The sequence below is a fragment of the Haliotis cracherodii genome, unplaced genomic scaffold (assembly GCF_022045235.1).
Source record: "Haliotis cracherodii isolate W230 unplaced genomic scaffold, xgHalCrac1.p SCAF_25, whole genome shotgun sequence".
NCBI classification, from domain to species: Eukaryota; Metazoa; Mollusca; class Gastropoda; order Lepetellida; family Haliotidae; genus Haliotis; species Haliotis cracherodii.
Genome location: NW_027266281.1, coordinates 2584148 through 2608775, shown reverse-complemented (window position 1 = coordinate 2608775; position 24628 = coordinate 2584148). Strand labels below are relative to the sequence as shown.

At 45.3% G+C, this 24628-nt stretch overlaps 1 protein-coding gene across 1 annotated transcript in view; it reads left to right on the top strand.

The window, feature by feature from the left end:
* Positions 1-16838, top strand: part of LOC139472809 (bestrophin-4-like) — a 34584-nt gene extending 17746 nt beyond the window's left edge. Inside the window, exons 4-13 of the mRNA XM_071255287.1 lie at positions 1891-2057; positions 4024-4178; positions 5529-5606; positions 7383-7535; positions 8113-8193; positions 8890-9044; positions 9449-9565; positions 12131-12475; positions 13121-13369; positions 15144-16838. Of these exons, the coding sequence (XP_071111388.1) occupies positions 1891-2057; positions 4024-4178; positions 5529-5606; positions 7383-7535; positions 8113-8193; positions 8890-9044; positions 9449-9565; positions 12131-12475; positions 13121-13369; positions 15144-15231 (1588 nt within the window). The 3' untranslated portion in view covers positions 15232-16838. The remainder of the gene's footprint in view (positions 1-1890; positions 2058-4023; positions 4179-5528; positions 5607-7382; positions 7536-8112; positions 8194-8889; positions 9045-9448; positions 9566-12130; positions 12476-13120; positions 13370-15143) is intronic.
* Positions 16839-24628: the final 7790 nt, after the last annotated feature.

Here is a 24628-nt window from a genome sequence, read left to right as displayed (position 1 = left end):
TGTGGTGAGGTGAAATGGGGTTTACAGTCGCGTCCAAGATGATTGCACTTATGTAGCGACCTGCATGCACGTGTGTGTGGCTGCTTGTACTTGTCCGGACTAACGCCGACAGGGTAACAACAAGTACCATCTTAAAATGTTTTGGGTATGACGCGGCCAGGGACCGAACCTCGGACCTTCCGCTCGTCGGGCGGACGCTCTACCACTAGACCACGGAGGCGGTCCGCTGCAGTGGTAAAGGATGGCAGGTTATATTAGTGTGTATTAAAGTTGAAGTAGGGTAGATCTGTTTACCGAACGGTGAAGACACGTCAGTGTTTCCAAGGTTGGCTTGCCGGACAATGCTGTTTGTACCGTGTTCATTATATCAATCTTTATTACAGAAGTATTGAAAGTCCATAGGCCGGTAATACATATCTTCGTGGATAGTGGATGGACGTATTGATTTCTATTTGTTTGAGTCACTCATCTTATCATTTCTAAAATTCATTGCATGGAATATATAAGCAGTCTATGGCTTCAGTACATTAATATTTATAGAAGATATTAATTCATTAAACCTAAAAATATATTTGTAAAATTGATACATTGATGGATGTAGCTATTCAATTCGTAAATTCTAATAAAATGGACAAATGAGAACAAAATGGTTCTCATCCTCTATAAGCTGTAAATTACACATTCTGCATAATCTAATTTCCTTTGGGATTTTGGAATATCTTCCCCTTTCAATATATAGTTCATATGATGAGCATCGGACTCAAGAAAATGCAATTCTATATTTGTACAAGCGTGGTTTCAACAGATATTCTTCAGTTATACAATGTGTTTTCCACTAAAGTACTGACGTTTTTGATGATAAAGCTAAGAAACAACACCACTTATGTATGTACGTATCTTGGAGCCTTTGTGCACACAATTCATCAAATGTTCAGGGCTATCTACATTTTGACTTTGCCAAGCATAATCTAAGCGTAAGTCATTAATTAGTTTTTTAACTGACGAATCCCAGGTTTGCTTTCCATATTTGTCATACAATACACTCATTTCATACCACTTGGGTATCTATCATATGGCATCTTTAATAACTTTAACCAACACTTTATTATTTTGATTTATTATCACCTTCACACCTTGTATACATGTTGTGGGAGTCTACACCCCAAACTTCAACCCCATATAATAGCATTGTTGAAAAAGATTAAAATTTACACTTTTTATATATCTGAGACTTTTTAGTCTGCCATAGAGAATTGTCTTTGCTTGTGTTGCAGCCTGTATTGAATGAAGATTCCAAGATTATTCAACAGAAAAATATGCTCCCAAGTATATATAACTTGAACATTATGTATACATAAGATATTTGTTTTGACAATTGCTGTCCGCGGCGTTAACCGTGTCTGCACACTATGCAATTCATCTGCTGTTGGAGACGAATTTCACTATCTTTTTAGGTGTGAAGCACTTCTCCAACAACGACTTCTTTACATCTCACAGCATTGTTATATCTGGCCAAATATGTGTAAATTGCGTAAAACGTTATCACCTAAAAATATATCCACTTTGAAACATCTGTCCAGATTCATCGTACATTTGAACACATTATTGCGTTAAAGTGTCTTATTATATTTTTTAAAATTATTATTAATAAAAAATATTATTATTATTATTATTATTATTATTATTATTATTATTATTATTATTATTATTATGTAGTTTATTTTTTAAATTTTATTTTTTATATTTTTATTTAGGCTTGTTACCATCTTGATCTGCATTGTATATTATATGTTGTATATTTATATATATATATACTCTTGTACCACCGTTGGTGGTTTTTCAGAGAAGTAAAACTGAACTGAACTGACCAACATTCACTGCTTGCTGCAGGACATTATTCATAATGACGACGTACCTGACCGGCCTGGACGAGAGGTCCCGGATCATGAGGCGGACGGTGGCTCGCTACATGCTGTTCGGCCTTATCCTCATCTCCCGCTCCGTCAGCGTGGCCGTCATGAAGCGCTTCCCGACTCTGGACCACATTGTAGAGGCAGGTAAACCCGGTTGTGTGTTGTGCGGGAACTAGAGGACTAGAGGCGACGAGGACCACATTGTAGAGGCAGGTAAACCCGGTTGTGTGTTGTGCGGGCCGGGCGAGGACTAGAGGACTAGAGGACTAGAGGCGACGAGGACCACATTGTAGATGTAGGTAAACCCGGTTGTGTGTCGTGCGGGCCGGGCGAGGACTAGAGGACTAGAGGCGAGGAGGACCACATTGTAGAGGCAGGTAAACCCAGTTGTGTGTTGTGCGGGGCAGTCGAGGACTAGAGGACTAGAGGCGAGGAGGACCACATTGTAGAGGCAGGTAAACCCGGTTGTGTGTTGTGCGGGGCGGGCGAGGACTAGAGGACTAGAGGACTAGAGGCGAGGAGGACCACATTGTAGAGGCAGGTAAACCCGGTTGTGTGTTGTGCAGGCCGGGCGAGGACTAGAGGACTAGAGGCGAGGAGGACCACATTGTAGAGGCAGGTAAACCCAGTTGTGTGTTGTGCGGTCCGGGCGAGGACTAGAGGACTAAAGGCAAGGAGGACCATATTGTAGAGGCAGGTAAACCCGGTTGTGTGTTGTGCGGGCCGGGTGAGGACTAGAGGACTAAAGGCAAGGAGGACCACATTGTAGCGGCAGGTAAACCCGGTTGCGTGTTGTGCGGGCCGGGCGAGGACTAGAGGACTAGAGGCGAGGAGGACCACATTGTGGAGGCAGGTAAACCCGGTTGTGTGTTGTGCAGACCGGGCGAGGACTAGAGGACTAGAGGCGAGGAGGATCACATTGTAGAGGCAGGTAAACTCGGTTGTGTGTTGTGCGGGAACTAGAGGACTAGAGGCAAGGAGGACCACATTGTAGAGGCAGGTAAACCCAGTTGTGTGTTGTGCGGGCCGGGCGAGGACTAGAGGACTAGAGGACTAGAGGCGAGGAGGACCACATTGTAGAGGCAGGTAAACCCAGTTGTGTGTTGTGCGGGCCGGGCGAGGACTAGAGGACTAGAGACGACGAGGACCACATTGTAGAGGCAGATAAACCCGGTTGTGTGTTTAACGTCGCGTCCAAGATTATTGCACTTTTATAGCGACGTGCATGTACGTGTGTGTGTTTGTGTGGCTGCTAGTACTAGTCCGGACTGATGCCGATTTATAGTGCTAGCTCACTGAGATACCATGCCGCAGTTTGACATAAATACCCCACTCAGACACAGTATACTGACTCCGAGCCGACCAGTCCTTGTTTTAGCCCCTAAATGCCGAACGCCAGACAGGGTAAGAACAAGTACCATCTTTTAACGTCTTTTGGTATGACGCGGCCGGGGATCGAACCTCTGACCTTGCGCTCTCCGGGCGGACGCCCTACCACTAGACCACGGTGGCGGTCACTAGAGGCGAGGAGGACCACATGTTTGTTTGTTTGTTGTTTAACGCCGCACTCCAGCTGTATTCCAGCGGTCTGTAAATAATCGAGTCTGGACGAAACAATCCGATGATTCACATCATGAGCATCGATCCACGCAATTGCAATACGATGACATGCTAAACCACGTCAGCGAGCCTGACCACCCGATCCCGTTAGTCGCCTCTTACGAGAAGCTTACGACAAGCATGGATTGCTGAAGACCTGTTCGAACCCGTATCTTCACGGGTATCGGGTTCCGGTGAAGAACATTTCCCCAGCGTTCCATTGTCGTCGTGGCTCGGGTGGTCAGGCTCGACCACTGGACTGATTGATTGCATTCTGTGGTTTGTCTGATCCAAATTATGCTGATAAAGCTTGAACATTGCTGACTGCGGCGTTAAACAATATTCACTTACTCCTAAATTATTGTTCACGTGATCCTTCCAACGTGAAACAAAGGGGGCTGTGTTGTAGAGTCAACTCAAGCAATAGATACCACCAAAACTTCCACCCTGAATCGTCAGCGACACCCGATCTAGTCGTGATGGTATTAATGACCTTGTGTTGTTGTTGTAGGTTTCATCACCAAGGACGAAGCAATGACGTTTGAGGACACGCAGTGTCAGTTCCACAAGTTCTGGGTGCCCTTGATGTGGGCCAACAGCGTGCTGGTTCAAGCTCGACGAGAGGGCAAGCTGGAGAACGAGTTCGGTCTACGAATGATCATCGAGGTATGATGTTTGTTTGTTTGTTTGTTAGTTTGTTGTTTAACGCCGCACTCAGCGATATTCCAGCTATATGACGGCAGTCTGTAAATAAACGAGTCTGGACCAGACAATCCAGTGATTAACATCATGAGCATCGATCTACGCAATTGGGAACGATGACATGCATCAACCAAGTCAGCGAGCCTGACCACCCGATCCCGTTAGTCGCCTTTTACGACAAGTATAGTCGCCTTTTACGGCAAGCATGGGTTGCTGAAGACCTATTCTACCCCGGAATCTTCACGGGTCTCATCAAGGTATGAAGCAAACAGCGAAAGAATGCAAACGTAGGTGTGTTGGTCTTCTCCGCCGCTGTTTGCAGTGATCCAGCAATATCACGGCGGAGGAAAGATCCGAGTTAAAATAGTTCCTCAGAAACCCATGCTTGCAATAGCAGGCGACTATTCTTGTCGTAAGAGGCGACTAACGGGATTTAGTGGATTTGGTTGATGGATGTCATGGTATCCCAATTGCGTGCATCGATGCTCATCATGTCAATCACTGGATTATCTGGTCCAGACTCGATTATTAACATACCGCCGTCATATAGCTGGAATATTGCTAAGTGCGGCGTTCAACAACAAACAAACAAACACGTGCATACATCACGTTATACAAGCAATAACCTTGGACGGCGGAGGGCATCTTATTTCGGCTCTACACATTGTACCAAGCGGAGAATTGCGACATGTGAACGCTTTCACCACTCCTATACCTAGGTTGAATCCAACAAAACGCCGAGATTACGGAATTCTAGATGTGTGTGTGTGTGTGTGTGTGTGTGTGTGTGTGTGTGGAGTTTTATGCGTGAGTGAGTGAGTCGGGTGTCACGCCGCTTTGAACAGTATCTCCGTAATATCACGGCGAGTCATCTTCACGAGATGCATCCTAACATGACTTAGTAAACTGTGTCTCTCGACGCTCGTGTGAACCACTTCCTTCGTCTAGAGTGGACAAAACGTCTACCAGGAAGCGGAAGCTCGGTGCTTCGATCCCCAAATTCGTTAAAAGATGGTACTTGTTGTTACCCTGCCTTATGCTCGGCATTAAGGTCGTAAAGCAAGGATCGGTCGACCCGAATTGGTTTGTCTGCACCAGACTCGTTCTTTAGTACCACAATACCTGCATGATATTGGGCTTATTCCCACAATAAGCTGTAGCCGACAGTAAAGAATATTTGACTATTTCATGAAGTTCCTTTCTTCATAGACTCATAAGGTTGGCATTGAGTCAGCTGTGCAATAATGTATTGTCTACACGAATTACCGTTTCCACTCGCATGTCATCACTAGTCTACGTGTTTGTCTCTTTCAGCAACTGGCAACGTTCCGAGATAAATGCTCTCTGTGTTTTGTGTACGACTGGATAACAATCCCTCTCGTCTACACACAGGTGGGTTCGCGTACTCTATAGAACTCCATCTTATCAACTAGTGTAAACAAAAAAAATAGATACAAGCATGAAAATAATTCTTGCTCGTATCAGTCAGTTAGATTGAGTGAGTGCGTTGGGTTTAACGCCACTTTTAACAGTATTCCAGTTATATCGCGGCTTGTCAGCTTAATGTAGGAGGAAAGCCCGAAGTAATGCAGGTCTCAGACGTTTACCGCGAGCACGGGTTTGGTTCTGACAAACTTAGAAACATAATCGGGGCGAACCGGGACTCGAACCCACAAGCACAGGTTTCTGGCGTGCCCAAGGGACGCAACTCTGCACAGCGAATCGAGGCGCCTTAGACGACCAAAACAAGAAAACAACAAAATACAGATGAAAGATAAATATAATGAGTGAGACTCGGGCCTCCCGGGTCCGATGTTTAATCTTTTAAATGATCAGTTAAACCCCAAGTCTAGGCTCGAAGCGCCGAAAAGGTCTCACCTATTTAAACCATTGTTAACATTCATTCAAAGAACCCTAGCACCTAAAATGTTTACAAAACAACAAATATAACCCTGATCAAGATAAGAGCAATTTCTTTTCTATCTATTCTATCCGCGTCATACCAAAAGACTTTAAAAGATGGTACTTGTTTTTACCGTGCCTGGCGCTCGACATTAAGGGGGTTAAATAAGGACTGGTCGGCTCGGAATCAGTATACTGTGTCAGTGTCTGAGTGGGGTATTCTTGTTAAACTGCGGCATGGTATCTCAGTGGGCTAGCACTATAAATCGGCATCAGTCCGGACTAGAACAAGCACACACAGACACACAGAGACACAGACACACAAACACAGACACACATGCACAAACACACATACACACACAGACAGACACACTCACAGAGACACACACACACACACACACACACACAGACACACACCACACACAGACACACACACAGTCACAGACACACACACAGACACAGACACACAGACACAGACACACACACAGACACACACGCACACACACATACACACACAGCCAGACACACACAGAGACACACACACATAGAGACACACACACAGACACACACCACACACAGACACGCACACACAGACACAGACACACACACGCACAGACACACACACACCACACACAGACACATCACACACACAGACACACACAACACGCACAGACACAGACACACACAGACACACACAGACACACAGAGACACACACACAGACACACACACACACAGACACAAACACACACAGACACACACGCAGACACATACACACACACACACACACACTCACGTGCGTGCACGTCGCTATATATGTGCAATAACGGGACGGTAAACCCTCATTTCACCTCACCTGACTCAATACCATCCTGTTTCCCTAATCATCTTGTTTACTCAAAATGGGGGGCGTGACACTGACCAAGGCGCAAGTCAGCAATATTTAAATCTTGGCTCTGAAACTGAAATGTGATACCCTTCTCTCAACAACTGCCCCGTGGCAGGCAGGATAGTGATTTCCTTTTTTAACAAACCTCCTGACCGCTGTTCTTAATTAAGTTCACTGGACTTTTTTTCTCAACGCAGATCTCAGTGCAGATCGCCGTGATATAGCTGGAATATTGCTGAGTGCGGCGTTAAACAACGAGCAAACAAATACTTGAAGACAATAGTCATAACTACTTCTGATATCTGGAGAGAAGACTTTAAAGTATGCGAAGTGAGGTAACGTCTTATGTCGATGAAAAAACACGCTTGGTTAATTGCAGGTTGTGACGCTGGCCGTGCATATGTTTTTTGCGGCGTGTATTCTGGGACGTCAGTTTCTGGACCCGCTCCAACAATACGACGGCTACGAATACGACTTCTACATTCCTGTCTTTACTTTCATGCAGTTCTTCTTCTACATGGGCTGGCTGAAGGTCAGTTGTCCTGCAGTGGAGTGTTTGTTTGTTTGTTTGTTTGTTTGTTAGTTGTTTAACGACGCACTCGCAATATTCCAGCTAAATGACGACGGTCCGTAAATAATCGAGTCTGGACCAGACAATCCAGTGATTGGCATCATGAGCATCGATCAACGCAACTGGGATACGATGACATGCATCAACCAAGAAAGCGAGCCTGACCAGTGAATGGAAATCAGTGAATGTGTTTTCTGAGTGTATTTCAAGGTGTATTGCATGCAAATTATAGATCTCGCTATCTCTCCACATAGCGTCCATTGAGGGACTGTGGGGGCGCTTCAGGTGAAGAAAACAATCTTTTCCCGGATAAACTGGAAACAAATAATATATTCTCAGATTTGACAAAGAGCGAGTTGCTCTGAAACATTAGATTTCCTGTTTGCATCCTTCTTTCAGAGATAAATCAATTAATTGAAGCGCTAACTAAAATAAAATTATGTAACGAACAATATTAAATGGCCCAGTGAGTCGAAAGCTGATCCACGTTTGACAAACACGTGTATATGTCTGCTATTTACTACCGTTTGATTGACAGGTCGCTGAGCAGCTGATCAATCCGTTCGGCGAGGATGATGACGACTTCGACATTAATTGGCTACTTGATCGGCACACGGCGGTGAGGGGAGATCCTTGTAGTCTATATTGGAGCGTTTCCTGTGTTTAACGATGCTAGGAATTAAGCAATTTATTTACGACTGCACGTGAAGTTGGAGCATATATATTTCGATTATTTTGCACTCCCTAAAAAGTATAGGAGGAAAACATTGCAGGTGTGTACAATCTGGAGTTCATGAAGATAAGAGGATTCTTGTCTACAAGAAAATGATCGTTCATCACAACTGTTTTGCTTATCTTGGTCTTTGGTGGCCAACTGATGTAGAAAGCCGGAATACGCTGTGCAGAGTTGAGTTCCTTTGTCACACCAGGATCTGCTGAATGTGGTTTCGAATTACTAGTGAGTGAGTTGTGTTTAACGCCGCTTTGACAGTATTCCAGTCATATCACGGCGTGTAGGATTAATGTGGGAGGAAAGCCCGAAGTGATGCAGTTCTTTGGCGTTTACCACTTTGCTGAAACCCACGAGCACGGGTATGGTGCTGACAAACCTAGAAACATATTCAGGGCGAACCGGGATTCGAACCCACAACCAAAGGTTTCTGGCGTGCCCAAGGGAAGCAACTCTGGACAGCGAATCGCGGCGCCTTAGACGACTGGGCCACCCGTGCCCCCTCGAATTACTAGTTCATGTTGAAAAGGATGCTTTGTTCGTCAGCACCTTACCTGTCAATCATCTTCATCACATTGTTCATAGGTTGCGTTTACGCTTGTCGACCAATGCTGTGGAAAACATCCTCCGTTCGTGAAAGATCACTTCTGGAATGACGTGGTAGTTCCCGACCTTCCCTATACCGAGGCGTCAAAACACTCCAAGAAACCCAACTTCATGGGGTCAACTTTCAACATAGCGTAAGTTATCCTTAAAGATGACATATATAGCCGACGCTGTATCCTCGACTTTAGGCCAGGTTCACAGAGTGCCGATTATGTCTTCCGTTTGAGATCAGACAGCGCTATGGCAGTACCCATGATGTTGTGTTTGTGTGTGGGGGGTGTGTGGGGTGGGGTGGGTGGGTGGGTGGGTGGGTGGGGTGGGGTGTGTGGGTGTGTGGGGTGTGGGGTGTTGTGTTGCACACAACCGTCACCATTTTAAGCCATTTACGTAATAGTATGGCGCTTCACTATCGATAAAAAAGTCATTATCTTTATTTCAAAGCAGGCTGATACTCACAGGATGCAAAGAAACCAAACTCCACTTAAACGACCTGCAATATATACTGCGGCATAAAACAACATTTGCTCTTCCTCTACAGCCGTATTGGTCTGGAGGAGCAGCGTATGTTCGTCCCCGAGACCAGCAGCATCAGGCGACGTAGCAAGGGCTCACTCAGCAGCGCCTTCACCGGCTCCCTACTCAGCCTCTTCCGACAGTACGTAGCCCGACTCAGTGTCTTCCGACAGTACGTAGCCTCACTCAGCCTCTTCCGACAGTACGTAGCCTGACTCAGCCTCTTCCAACAGTACGTAGCCTGACTCAGTCTCTTCCGACAGTACGAAGCCTGACTCAGACTCTTCCGACAGTACGAAGCCTGACTCAGACTCTTCCGACAGTACGTACCCTGACTCAGTCTCTTCCGACAGTACGTAGCCTGACTCAGTCTCTTCCGACAGTACGTAGCCTGACTCAGCCTCTTCCGACAGTACGTAGCCTGACTCAGCCTCTTCCGACAGTACGTACCCTGACTCAGCCTCTTCCGACTGTACGTACCCTGACTCAGTCTCTTCCGACAGTACGTACCCTGACACAGTGTCTTCAGACAGTACGTACCCTGACTCAGTCTATTCCGACAGTACGTACCCTGGCTCTCAGCCACTTCAGACAGTACGTACCCTGACTCTCAGCCACTGCAGACAGTACGGACATTGACTCTCAGCCACTTCAGACAGTACGGACATTGACTCTCGGCCACTGCAGACAGTACGTACATTGACTCTCACCCACTTCAGACAGTTCGTACATTGACTCTCACCCACTTCAGACAGTTCGTACATTGACTCTCACCCACTTCAGACGGTACGGACATTGACTCTCACCCACTTCAGACAGTACGGACATTGACTCTCACCCACTTCAGACAGTACCTACATTGACTCTCACCCACTTCAGACAGTTCGTACATTGACTCTCACCCACTTCAGACAGTACGTACCCTGGCTCTCACCCACTTCAGACAGTACGTACATTGACTCTCACCCACTTCAGACAGTACGTACCCTGGCTCTCACCCACTTCAGACAGTACGTACATTGACTATCACCCACTTCAGACAGTACGTACATTGACTCTCACCCACTTCAGACAGTACGTACATTGACTCTCACCCACTTCAGACAGTACGTACCCTGGCTCTCACCCACTTCAGACAGTACGTACATTGACTCTCACCCACTTCAGACAGTACGTACATTGACTCTCACCCACTTCAGACAGTACGTACATTGACTCTCGGCCACTTCAGACAGTACCTACATTGACTCTCACCCACCTCAGACAGTTCGTACATTGACTGTCAGCCAATTCAGACAGTACGTACCCTGACTTTCAGCCACTGCAGACAGTACGTACCCTGACTCTCAGCCACTTCAGACAGTACGTACATTGACTCTCAGCCACTTCAGACAGTTCGTACATTGACTCTCACCCACTGCAGACAGTACGTACCCTGACTCTCAGCCACTGCAGACAGTACGTACCCTGACTCTCAGCCACTTCAGACAGTACGTACATTGACTCTCAGCCACTACAGACAGTACGTACCCTGACTCTCAGCCACTTCAGACAGTACGTACCCTGACTCTCAGCCACTACAGACAGTACGTACCCTGACTCTCAGCCACTTCAGACAGTACGTACATTGACTCTCAGCCACTGCAGACAGTACGTACCCTGACTCTCAGCCACTACAGACAGTACGTACCCTGACTCTCAGCCACTTCAGACAGTACGTACATTGACTCTCAGCCACTTCAGACAGTACGTACCCTGACTCTCAGCCACTTCAGACAGTACGTACCGTGACACTCAGCCACTGCACACAGTACGTACCCTGACTCTCACCCACTTCAGACAGTACGTACCCTGACTCTCAGCCACTGCAGACAGTACGTACCCTGACTCTCAGCCACTTCAGACAGTACGTACCCTGACTCTCAGCCACTGCAGACAGTACGTACCCTGACTCTCAGCCACTGCAGACAGTACGTACCCTGACTCTCAGCCACTGCAGACAGTACGTACCCTGACTCTCAGCCACTTCAGACAATACGTACATTGACTCTCACCCACTGCAGACAGTACGTACCCTGACTCTCAGCCACTACAGACAGTACGTACCCTGACTCTCAGCCACTTCAGACAGTACGTACATTGACTCTCACCCACTGCAGACAGTACGTACCCTGACTCTCAGCCACTACAGACAGTACGTACCCTGACTCTCAGCCACTTCAGACAGTACGTACCCTGACTCTCAGGCCCTGCAGACAGTACGTACCCTGACTCTCAGGCCCTGCAGACAGTACGTACCCTGACTCTCAGCCACTGCAGACAGTACGTACCCTTACTCTCAGCCACTGCAGACAGTACGTACCCTTACTCTCAGCCACTGCAGAAAGTACGTACCCTGACTCTCATCCACTGCAGACAGTACGTACTCTGACTCTCAGCCACTGCAGACAGTACGTACCCTGACTCTCAGCCACTGCAGACAGTGTGTTCCCCGACATTCAGTCCCTTAAGACAGTACAATTCCTTTGTCATTTCTAATGATGATGAACACTTGTACAAAGGATTGAATACAAAATTTCGCAAATAGTCCGTTTAGATCCAAGTTCGCCCAATCATTTGTACCATTACAAAGATAGTTCGACTCAAGCGTATAAATACGTGACTGATTCCCATGTGTTGAACACTAAACGAGACCATTTTCCTTCAGAAAATCCCACTACGATTCCAGGGATACCCTGCATTCCGCATATCAACAGGAACGAGGCTTTAGCGTGCCCAACGGCAGAATGGGGTACCTGCAGGTGCCCTCCATCGTCGTCACGTCAGAGCATCCGTCTCGCCGAGCCTCCATTGACATTGCCGACATCTCGGATAGCCTCGAGCGTCTGCGAATGGAAGGAAGGGGCCGCGCTAATACGGACACTGAAGAGCGAGACCCCCCGAAGACTGAAGTAAAACGAAAATTCAGCACTCCGTTTAATTTCAATTTCTTTTCAAAGAAAGAAACAAAGAAACCACCGGAGCCGCCTCCCTCGTCCCCAAAGCAGCCAAGGTGAGTGAGTGAGTGAGTGAGTGAGTGAGTGAGTGTGTGAGTGAGTGAGTGAGTGAGTGAGTGAGTGACTAGAGTGAGTAGAGTGAGTGAGTGAGTGAGTGTATCCTCTGAGAGAGCGGACCACGGACTCGATCCACAAAACATGCGTGCAGCTACGACAGTCGTAAGTCAATGTTGAACACTTTGTAGGTCGGAGTCCAGGAGAATTAATTTCAGCTTCGAGTAAGCCTTCATTGTCCTCGGGGACATTTCACAGAGCTGATGGGGTAGCCTAGTTGTGCTTGGTTGGTTGGTTTGTTGTTTAACGCCGCACTCAGCAATATTCCAGCTATGTGACGGCGGTCTGTCAATAATCGCGTCTGGACCAGACAATCCAGTGATTGATATGATCCTCGATCCACGCAATTGGGATCGATGACATGCATCAACCAAGTCAGCTAGCCTAGTCGTGAAAGCGGTGTCTCGTCGCACCGAATTCACTGGTTCGATTCCATGAACCGGCGTTAAACCCTACTCACCCTACACACACACGCATCCAGTTGTGCCCTGTCAATGTTTAAGTACGATTGTGAAACGCGGTCCTGATGTGTCGAATCCTGCTGTGTGGCGCCGTGTGAAGGAATAAAGTGTGGTTATCTCCCCCAGGTTCACAGTGGAGCTTGTCCCGGGGGAGGAGCACCAAGACCAGCCCCGGAAGCGAAGGACCGGACAGATCCTGCAGACCCTAGAGAAGCAGTATGTGTCTAGACCGCCATTGTTGTCCGCCATCGAAGAGGGCAACACGATCACCAGCATCCGCCAGCTCATGACCTTGACCCCCAGTGGTTCCGACCTTGAGGAGGAGGAGGAGGAAGAGGACGCTTTTTCTGACAGACCCGAGCGAGGCTCAGAAAGGTTAGTCTAGAAGAAGGGTTCGGTATTATGCCCGTTTACTTGTACTCAGTGGTCTTTGTTACACATTAATATCGATTGAATTTGAATTAATCTGTTGTTTTTAATAGACTGAACAAATACAGTATTGCCTGGCCAATTACAATAGTCACTGGACACTTCAAATGCTACAGTATGCAAATTTGGAATTTGAATTCATATGATATGCACCCTCCCAACCCTTAGGCTCCGTGGTCTGGTAGACAGAGCGTCTGCCCGGAGTGGGGAACGTTGTGGGTCGATGCCCTGCCGCGTCATAACATAACACAGGGGCGGTCGGATAGCCTAGTGGTTAAAGCGTTCGCTCGTCACGCCGAAGACCCGGTTTCGATTCCCGACATGGGTACAATGTGTGAAGCCCATTATGGTGTCCCCCGCCGTGATATTGCTGGAATATTGCTAAAAGCGGCGTAAAACCAAACTCACTCACTCATAACATAACACGCTAAAATAAGGTACTTGTAGTTACCATGCCTGACGATCGGAATTAAGGGCATAAAACAAGGACTTGACGGCTAGGAGTCAAGACCCATGTTAAATTGCGTATGGCAGCCCAAACACTATAAAATCGGACACACGCCGCTAACACGCATGCACGTGCATGCAAGTCGTATATAAGTGCAATAATTTTGTACATTTTGTATAAAATGGGTGCAAAAAAATATTCCACTTTTTCTTGTATTATTCTCCCTTCAAAGTTCAATGGCTGCTCCTGCATCAGTGTCGTGCGTTTTCAAGACGCGGGAGGCAGAGAGCACAACACGATACATTTCTTGTTGTTATTGTTATCTAAGCAAAGATGGCAGAGCTCCAGATTGGCTGCGTATTTGCGTCAAGTACGCATATAAATCGCCATTAGTCAATCACTTTGGGTTGCCTGTGTACAAAGGCACAGGGAGTGGTCGGGTAGCCTAGTGGTTAAAGCGTTTGCTCGTCACGCCGAAGACCAGCGTTCGATTCCCCACAATGTGTGAATGCCATTTCTGGTGTCCCCCGCCGTGATATTGCTGGAATATTGCTAAAAGCGGCGTAAAACCCTACTCACTCACTACAAATGCGCAAGGAAAATGTCCAAAACCCAATGGTAACCTTTTCAAACTGCGTACCTAAATGTGTTTACAAATCTTTGTTTACTTATCAAATGCAGGCATGGCACATACATAAACTCTACTGAATGAATAATGCACCAAAAATGGGTTGTTAGTTCCTGCGATATGTCACACACTTTGGGCAGCACACGGATATAGGTGTAAAGAACCCAATAGACTGGACCCCAGGGAGTAAAAACATATTGAATACCGAAGAAAGTGTACTAATACCCAGTGTGAATAAATACTCACTGCGTCATAAGAAGGCCAAAAGATTTTGTTTTCCCGATACCAGAATTTTTTTCAGCAAAAGATAACACTGGACACTAAGCTACACACCATCTTTTCAGAACTATATTGGCAATTCCCTTGTACTTTTCTATAAACCATCAAACGAAATGAATTAAGAACCAATAAGAATTTGAGCATGCCGATTTTCAATTTTTCAGCGAAAGCGAGCCCAAAGGCCTTGACCGCAAGGTAGCAACGGTGTCACCCGACGACGTGCACAATACACCCGGTACAAAGCTCATGATAGCAAAGTAAGGTCGATACGATTATAAATGTGTGCTGCTGACATCATCTGTGTGGTGAGGGGTTGTAACTTCAATGGTTTGTAAAAGATTATTAACAAACATCTTCCGTTTCAGCGACACAGAGTTGAGTGACCTTGACCCAAGGGAAACTTACTCCGACGAGACACCCATCATCCCGACAGTCAGCATTGATGAGCTCTAATACGCAGGCGCAATAGGGATACTTATACCGAGGGCAGATTTCAATTGGAACTGGAGTACAGCTCTAGTAGTGACTTTATTTCAACTGTTAATACGTGTAGGAACATAGGAAATTCAGCTGACCATCCAGATGTTCCCCGTCAACTTTTGCCAAGAGCTGATCACGTGGACAGTGCAACTTCAGTGTCTTACATCACCAAGCAGGCCTTCGAAGCACGAATGGAAAATATAGTATAGATCACCCAAAACAGGCTTCGAAATGAGATACCACAGTGAAATTTCATCACCATTGTGACGTCATCGGTTACCATGGCATTACCACCCGTGAAGATTCGGGGCTGAAAATGTTTTCAGCAAAAAAGACGTAAAAGATGACTATGCTTGTCGTAAGAGGCAACTAACGGGATCGGGTGGTCAGGCTAGCTGACTTGGTTGATGAATGTCATCGTATTCCAATTGCATTGATCGATGCTCATGATGTCAAACACTGGATTGTCTGGTCCAGACTTGATTATTTTCAGACCGCCGTCATATAGCTGGAATATAGCTGAGTGCGGCGTTAAACAACAAACCAAACCAAACCAAAACCATGGCGTTACTGTCAAATGACATCACTAATCTCTGCCACTAAAGTTGGTTGGATGCTAAATAGAATCTGACCCTCAGATATAACCACACGAGTCGATAAAAGTGTATGGAGGAGTTTTAAACTTGTATCGACGAGTGGTGATATATCTGATATCAAATGACATTAGGGTGATGTTCCCTGGACAATGTTTATGTTGCATTACTGGTGCCTTGACGGAATAGTTAATGGAAACTGCCTCGATCACCATTGCCCTGTCATCTTGTCACAGTCCATATGTTGTAATGGCTTTATGTCGTCCCTTCCTCGAAATGACACTGCTTAAAAGTGTACTTTGTAATGGCGAACAAGAACAGGATAGGCAAGACGCAGAATAGACTGGTTCCAATGTTGGATCGCGCAACAAGCATAGCGAATTTAGCCAACAGGCGGCGGTCAAATATAAAGTACAAATATGTACAGTGCCAGTTAGAGGTGCGCATACGTAGCGTCCTTAATTACGAATGTAAATTAACATAAAGACACGACTACATCTTTTTGCCGATAAAAATGATAAAATACTGCTTTTTTAATGTTAGTTCACAAACAAGCAGTGTGATATCGACGACCAATGTTAAGTGCTTTTAGGTGTCGTCCAATTGCAGCCTACGCCTTTATAGTCGATTTGATAGACAGGAGCCCAGTCAAACCCATGTAGCATTATTGCTAAACCATCCACATTATGTTCTTTATTCGTCTGTATGTACACAAGACTGGGTCTTGCTTATATTGCGAACGAGACCCAGCCGAACACTCATCAAGTAAAACGATGAACACCCGTCCTATAGCTGGAACATTTGACAACCACTGTCTGACGACCAGTATGAGATACTGGTGCTTCATGTATCTATTTCACATGGAAAAGCGTATATTAGACTGACATGGTGTCCCTAAAATAAAGGTACGTGTAGGGTTAAATAAAATAATGTCATTAGGGAACCTCGAGTATCACGGATCCGCAAGCAGAGAACAGGTTAAGTAGAGGCTAGGACCGAGAATTGGGTGGGTAGGGGGGGGGGGGGGGGGGGTGTAAGGGCGGCTAGGGCCTTGAATGGGGGCAGTAGACACTTGAATAGACCTAGACTGGGATGAGTAAAGGCGGCTAGGGCTGGGAATGGTGGGGGGAAGGGGGGGGGGGGGGGGGGGGGGGGGGTGAGTAGAGGCGGCTAGGACCGAGACTGGGGGAGTAAGGGCTGCTAGGACCGAGACTGGGGTGAGTAAAGGCTGCTAGGGCCGAGACTGGGATGAATAAAGACTGCTGGGGCTGAGACTGGGGTGAGTAAGGGTTGCTAGGACTGAGACTGGGGTGAGTAAAGGCTGCTAGGACTGAGACTGGGGTGAGTAAGGGTTGCTAGGACTGAGACTGGGGTGAGTGAGGGCTGCTAGGACCGAGACTGGGATGAGTAAGGGCTGCTAGGACTGAGACTGGGGTGAGTAATGGCTGCTAGGACTGAGACTGGGATGAGTAAGGGCTGCTGGGGCTGAGACTGGGGTGAGTAAAGGCTCATAGGACCGAGACTGGAATGAGTAAGGGCTGCTAGGACCGAGACTGGGATGAGTAAGTGCTGCTAGGACTGAGACTGGGGTGAGTAATGGCTGCTAAGACTGAGACTGGGATGAGTAAGGGCTGCTGGGGCTGAGACTGGGGTGAGTAAAGGCTCATAGGACCGAGACTGGAATGAGTAAGGGCTGCTAGGACCGAGACTGGGATGAGTAAGTGCTGCTAGGACTGAGACTGGGGTGAGTAATGGCGGCTAGGCTGAGAATTGGATGACAATGGTGGAATTAGAAGTGAGTATTTTATGAATTGTATGCTCTGGGATCTTAGAGAAACTTTGTGTTTATGATTGATCAGGGAAACCATTTATTCAGGGATTATTCCAGGAACGTGCTAAGGTTGTGAAGTCATCGGCTACATTGTAAATACCATCTTTCCGAGGCAAGGGAGTTAAGTCCAGTTTCCACCCTTGCCGAACTAGGCTGGATTACTGGGCTCGATCGTAGCGCCACCAGTGGCAACTACGAGTTATGTCCCTTCTAATCCTCTCTTTTGGACCAATCAAATCCCACCTCTCGCATCACTTGCATTTGCTTCAAACCAAATGCCGGCGCTCAGTCAAAACGATCTAATCGAAAATCAAGATCTATATTGTGATAAAACGGGTCTTACATCGCGAATTGCATCAAATCACGTAAGCACCTTGATTAAAAACATGAAAAGATTTGGAAAATATCTGTTGACAACGAGTTGGCGGTGCACATGATTTGTAAATCCTGTTTACAGTTTACAAACCGGATTTCGATTTCGTTGCGCGATTTTGATTGGACAATGCATAGACTCGTTAGTCCAGCCAAAATGTAACTCCATAATAGCAGCCTAGTTCGGCAAGGGTGGAAACTGGACTTTTATAGTCAGTAAACTCCCTTGCCTCGAGAAGATGTGTAAATACATGTATATGCTATCCCCTGTGTCCTTCCATTTTAGCTGATTTAACAAGTTAACCTGCAGCAGAACAGACATGATATACAGTGAGTGAGTGAGTGAGTGAGTATGGTTTTACGCCGCTTTTAGCAATATTTCAGCAACATCACGGCGGGGACACTAGGAATGGGCTTCACACATTGTACCCATGTCAGGAATCGAACCCGGGTCTTCTGCGCATGATATACAATGTACCGGCAAGGATATACCGGACGCGAAATCCTGAATCCTACACGCATACAAATTAAACGCGGACGCAAAACAATACAGAGTACATCCACTGGGACGTATAAAATAAGTATGCATGTTTAGGTATGAATGCTGCTTTTTCATTATTTGATGCCACGAAAAATACATAATTTTGCAAATACATTACACGGTCGAACGCTTCGCGTTATCCCAGCGCTAGTTCCTTTAGATTCGTTTCAGAACTGGTATTTTACCAAACGGCTTCCGAGCATGAGCAATCTTACGTCACATGTGGTCGAGTACTGTATAACTTTTATTTCACCTAGAAAACGTAGAAAGTTCAGTGACCTATTTGCAAATGCTGTACCTACACTAGTTTACTGGTACGGCAAAGGAGATGAGTCTAGAATATTGCTGTCTGCGGCATAATTTGACAATTGCCGTGTGAGAAAACGTGCCCTCGATAACCCAGTACATTATTACTCTTTATTATAATGATAATAACCTTGTATCACACCCTCGATTATCCATTGTCCACTATATCATTACAATAGTGAAATGTACCCGGGAACAACCATTGCTCCGTCTGGGAATGACGTCACGGTCACGGAGAGGGTTGAATGAGGACGAATCAAATCAAAATGACTCTTCGGAACGAATTGCCGTCTCTGACTGAACGGGATTTAAATCTATAAACTGACCCTACAATACTGATCCGACCAACCTCAGTTTTAAATGAGGAACTAATAACCGCCATTAGTTAGTTACAAGTAGCCACTTCTGAATCTCGAACCGATTATTTTTTGTCAAATTATATGTATAATCAAGACTGTACATAATGTGAATTAAATTTTATGCGAACTATTTGGATTCCTGTGTTTATTGTCAAACAGTCCAAAGACAGACCATAGAGATCCCGCTACATTATTTTTACACCTTACAAGAGAGCCTCGAAAAATACTGTAGATCACCTGGTTATATATTCAGTACGGAAAGATTATTCTCTCGGTATTGTATTTATTTCTTCATATGGTCTGTTTGCGAGCGAGTAGATAATTTGGGTTTACGCAATGTTTAACAGTATTTCATTAAATCGGGAAAACCTGGGACCGAAGTGATAACTGTGGAATCTGTCTTAACCGGACTCTGATTAATCCAGGTCTCTGTCAATACCGGACTATGTGTACTGTCCCGAATTTAGTTTCGAATGAGATACCAATGGACGTATCTCTTTGACAGAATCGGATTTCTGTAAAATGCATACTTCTGTCTAAAACGGACTTGCATTCCGGTCCCCCGGAAGACCGGTTTAAACAGTAACTACAACTTTGTAGAGGTGAGAGTGAGAGCGTATGGTTTTACGCCGCTTTTAGCAATATTCCAGCAATATCACGGCGGGGGACATCAGAAATGGGCTTCACACATTGTACCCATGTCGGGATTCGAACCCGGGTCTTCGGCGTGACGAGTGAATGCTTTAACCACTAGGCTACCGGACCGCCCCTTGTAGAGGTACACTGCTGACAACCCACTGATCATAATCAGGACTAATCTGGTACTTGAACCCACGGCCCGTAAAGATTCAGGGGTAGAATAGGTCTTCAGCAACCCATGCTTGCCGTGAAAGGCGACTATTCTTGTCGTAACGGGGCCGGATGGTCAGGCTCGCTGACTTGGTTGATACATGTCATCGATCCCAATTGCGTGGATCGATGCTCATGATATCAATCACTGGATTGTCTTGTCCAGACTTGTCTTATTTACAGACCGCTGTCATATAGCTGGTATATTGCTAAGTGCGGCGTTACACAACAAACCATCCAACCAACCAACCAACTTAAACCCACAATTGTATATAGGTGAGTGAGTGAGTTGGGTTTAACGAGTGCAGATATGGTGACAAACCTGCTAACATTATCGAGGCGAAGCGGGATTCGAAACCACGATCATAGGTTTCTGGTTCGCCCAAGGGACGCAACTCTGCAATTTTCGGCTCCTTTAGCAAATGGGCCACCCTGCCGAAAAATCTTATGTAACACCCTGTCACGAATAATACTGATGGGCAGTGTCCATGCTCCTTCTTACTGATATTCAATATTTGAGACAAAAGAATTATTACGATTATTTTTCCCCATGCTTTACGTGAGTGAGTTGGGTTTAACGCCACTTTGAACAGTATTCCAGTTATATCACGGCGTGTCAGTTTAATGTCAGACGTTTACCACTGCGGTGAAACCCACGAGCACGGGTATGGTGTTGACAAACACAGAAACATAATCGGGGCGAACCGGGATTCGAACACATATCCATAACTAGGGTTCTGGCGTGCCCAAGGGACGCAACTCTGCACAGCGAATTGCGGCGCCTTAGACGACTGGGCCACCCCTGCTTTACGATATTTGAGGTTAATGGAACACCAGTAAACTATAGTTTGCTGTCTTTGTACTGTGCAAGACTGACATGAATAGGAATCACCGTTCTATATATCTTCCAGCAACTATTCCTATATCTACCTGAAGACGAACACATGAGATTAGGCTTCCGGGAGACCTCAGCTGTCACTACAACTGCCTTTCTTCGGTAACACTCGCCCCTTTCCGTAACCTGTAAGAAGACTCGCCCCCCTATCAATGAATGTTATGTGCGAAAATACGACAAACCAATCAGAATGCGCGTATAATTTCAAGTCCTTCGTCAAAGAATCCCCCAGAATTATTTTTTGATTTTACATATGTCTTGCATCTAAAAATATACAAAAGAAACAGTTAAATGTTTTCAATCATACTGTATAATTCCGCATGTCCCGATGTGCTTTAAATTGCATCTGAAATATATATAATATATGGGGAAAATGTGTGAACCATTACGCAACGAGTTGACAATTGTTTTAGGTATGCCCGTTTACGCTAAGACGGAACCCGGTCGCAAACATGGCCACGAGAGGGGCACGAGTCGCTATTCGGCTTGTCCCGGAATAACACGAGTTGGTCACGAATGAGCCTATATGGTTCCCTGGGTAGGCTGCGCGGGCGCTACCCAGGAAGCCTGGCTTATGTCGAGGCTACTTTGACGTCGCATAACCAACAGTTCCTACCTACTACAGCCGAAAGGTGTATAAACGGAGTATATATCAGACTAACGGAGTATATATCATTTTAAAACAAAATGATTCTGTCGGTATAATAACGTTGTTTGGAATGTAACCCATGTCAGGACACTTTGGTGGTCTTACATGCATCGGTGGATGATTTTACCTCCTGATACAAGTGGGGGCACGGGTGGCCCAGTCGTCTAGGGCGCCGCGATTCGCTGTGCAGAGTTGCGTCCCTTGGTCACGCCAGAAACCTATGATTGTGGGTTCGAATCCCGGTTAGCCCCGATTATGTTTCTAGGTTTGTCAGCACCATACCCGTGCTCGTGGGTTTCACCGAAGTGGTAAACGTCTGAGACCTGCGTCACTTCGGGCTTTCCTCCCACATTAAGCTGACACGCCGTGATATAACTGCAATACTGTTAAAAGCTGCGTTAAACCAAACTCACTCACTCACTCACACTCCTGATACAAGTATCGATCACAGTCGCACACTAAGTAAATATATCGATTCATACCTTAAATGTTTACTTTAATGGCTATTCCCCCAAACACTAATTTATAGAGAAAATTAGTAGTGAAAAAGAAAATATTTTCATCCACGGCACCAAGTGTAAATCGCCAGTGTGCCAGGTATTTGACCATCCTGTGTATGAAAAAGAGGGCTTACGCACCACAGATAAGAGTACATACAAGTGTCGTGATAAGTATCAGGTTGCACAGATGGTTTACGGTCCCAGTCCTACTTTCTTGTATAATGGGACTTTTGTTTACATTAACACAAAGTCACTGTGATCTTCAAATTTGTATCGTTGTGCCGATTGTAGAACATGCCGAAAAATGATGTCTCGGTAAAATTAATCTTTTTTGTCTAAATAATATATCATAGAGCTAAAAAAAAATCGAATATACGAGGTCTCACTTAATTTATGTCCCAAAGTTCGTGTCCTACAAATAAATATCTACCTAGATCTTAATCATGACTTTGTTTTTCACCAGCTTTGTATACTTAAAAAGAACAGTCTACACCACCAGGCATTATTTATTGAAATGCCGCTGTTGATTAGAACATATTTGTCTTAAAATAAACCACTCGTTTATTCTCCTTGCAGTGTTTTATTGAATAATAAACAACGGCTACGAGTAGTTTATTTCTTACATGAGACATCAACATTATTTACAACTTAATAAAGAATATAAAAATTACAAACTTTAAAAATATGAACCTGTATTTACATCACGATGACTCCCTCAAATCAGCCCGATCTGGGCAATGAGTATCTGCGTTGCCCCGCTGCGCTGGGATTTTGTCTGGAGATTACATATATTTTTTAAGCTACAGCTGCAAAACCAGATATTTTTTCCATTAAAACTTAATGCCGAGCGCCAGACAGGGTAACAACAAGTACCATCGTTTAACGTCTTTTGGTATGACGCGGCCGGGGATCGAACTCCTGACCTTCCGCTCTCCGGGCGGACGCTCTACCACTAGACCACGGAGGCGGTCTTGTTTTCCATAAAAGTATGAGCCTGAATATTATTTTTTAAGAATAACACATAGCAACAACATATTTTTGGGGGCCAGACGGCTACTTTATTTTTCAACAGTCAAATGGTCCGTCCCTTATCTCCATATCTCGAACATGCGTGGTACATGTATGTACAGAACAAAGGAGTTGTCGCCCTTTTGCACAGGAAGAGCGAGTGAGTTGACTTTGGTTGAGCGCTGCTTTGAAAGGTATTTCAGTTGTCGACCTGTCTCGATGGGCATCTGGGTTGATGCATCTTCTATATTAGCTTATGTTCCCCGAGCCACATCAACGCATGTTACCCTGCACACCTATTTATATTGCAGGGATGTCTTATGCATTCATGTCTTGGTCCGTATCGGTAGGTACTGTAAAACAGGAATTTAATGCGACATGAAAATAATGCGAGCTCTTGATTTTAGACATAAATGCGCATTTTACAAATGCGAGTGCCCATACCTTTCCTAAAAAATTATGCGCTGGATTTTTGTTCTGTGTTTTTTTAATTAATGTAACCTGCGTAAATAAAAGCCTTACCTGAAAACGCTTCGTTTGCTTCAAATGACGTTTTGAGCAGGAACTGTGAGTAGACTAGCCAATTGCCCGTATGTTTGATGGCAAAGCGTGAGAATGGTTTCCTTGCAGCTATCATTGTGTTAGTGTTGTTTTAGTTGACAGTCTGTTGGTACTAGTATATACGTTCGGCCCTTTGACGAAAAGAAGTAGAAAACAGATCAGTGTATCAAATAAGGGGATTAGTGTCATGAAACCCATTCATGCTCGTTGGCTCGTGTCTGCTCTTGACAAGCTTGTAAAGGACTCCTAGTATACGGCAGTTAGGCATACATCAATTTCATTCAGACACAAATATAAACCCTTAGAGTTATTCCCCGTTCCACAAAGCCATCTAAGGTTTTCGGTTTGTTCTTTAACGCCACACTCAGCAATATTCCAGCTATATGATGGCGGTCTGTAAATAATCGAGTCTAGACCAGAAAATATAGTGATTAATATCATGAGCATCGATCACCCAGTCCTTTTAGTTGTTTTTTACAACTAGCATGGGTTGCTGAAGACCTATTCTACCCCGGATATTGACCGGTCTATAATTAAGTAATGGAATCTCCTAAATACAGTCAACTTTGCATCGGGGTCGTGGTTTGTGAATGAATATATACTACATCTGGGTGATACGCGCTTAGATACACATACATTGTACACGCTCGAAACCGTATTTCCTCATCGTCTGAACAAACAATTAACATGACAATGCCATACTCGCATTCTGGAATAAATGGTTAGGTACAACCCAAGCATACTGTTCAAAGGCACTCATTCCGAATTTTTGCATTAACCATAACCCTAAAGATCATGCATTTAGACTAAAATATATCAAGACTTTCTAAATTCATTTCGAGTCATCTCACTTCTGTCAACAAAACAACGGTGTATACCATATACCAGCATGTATGTGTCTGCCTT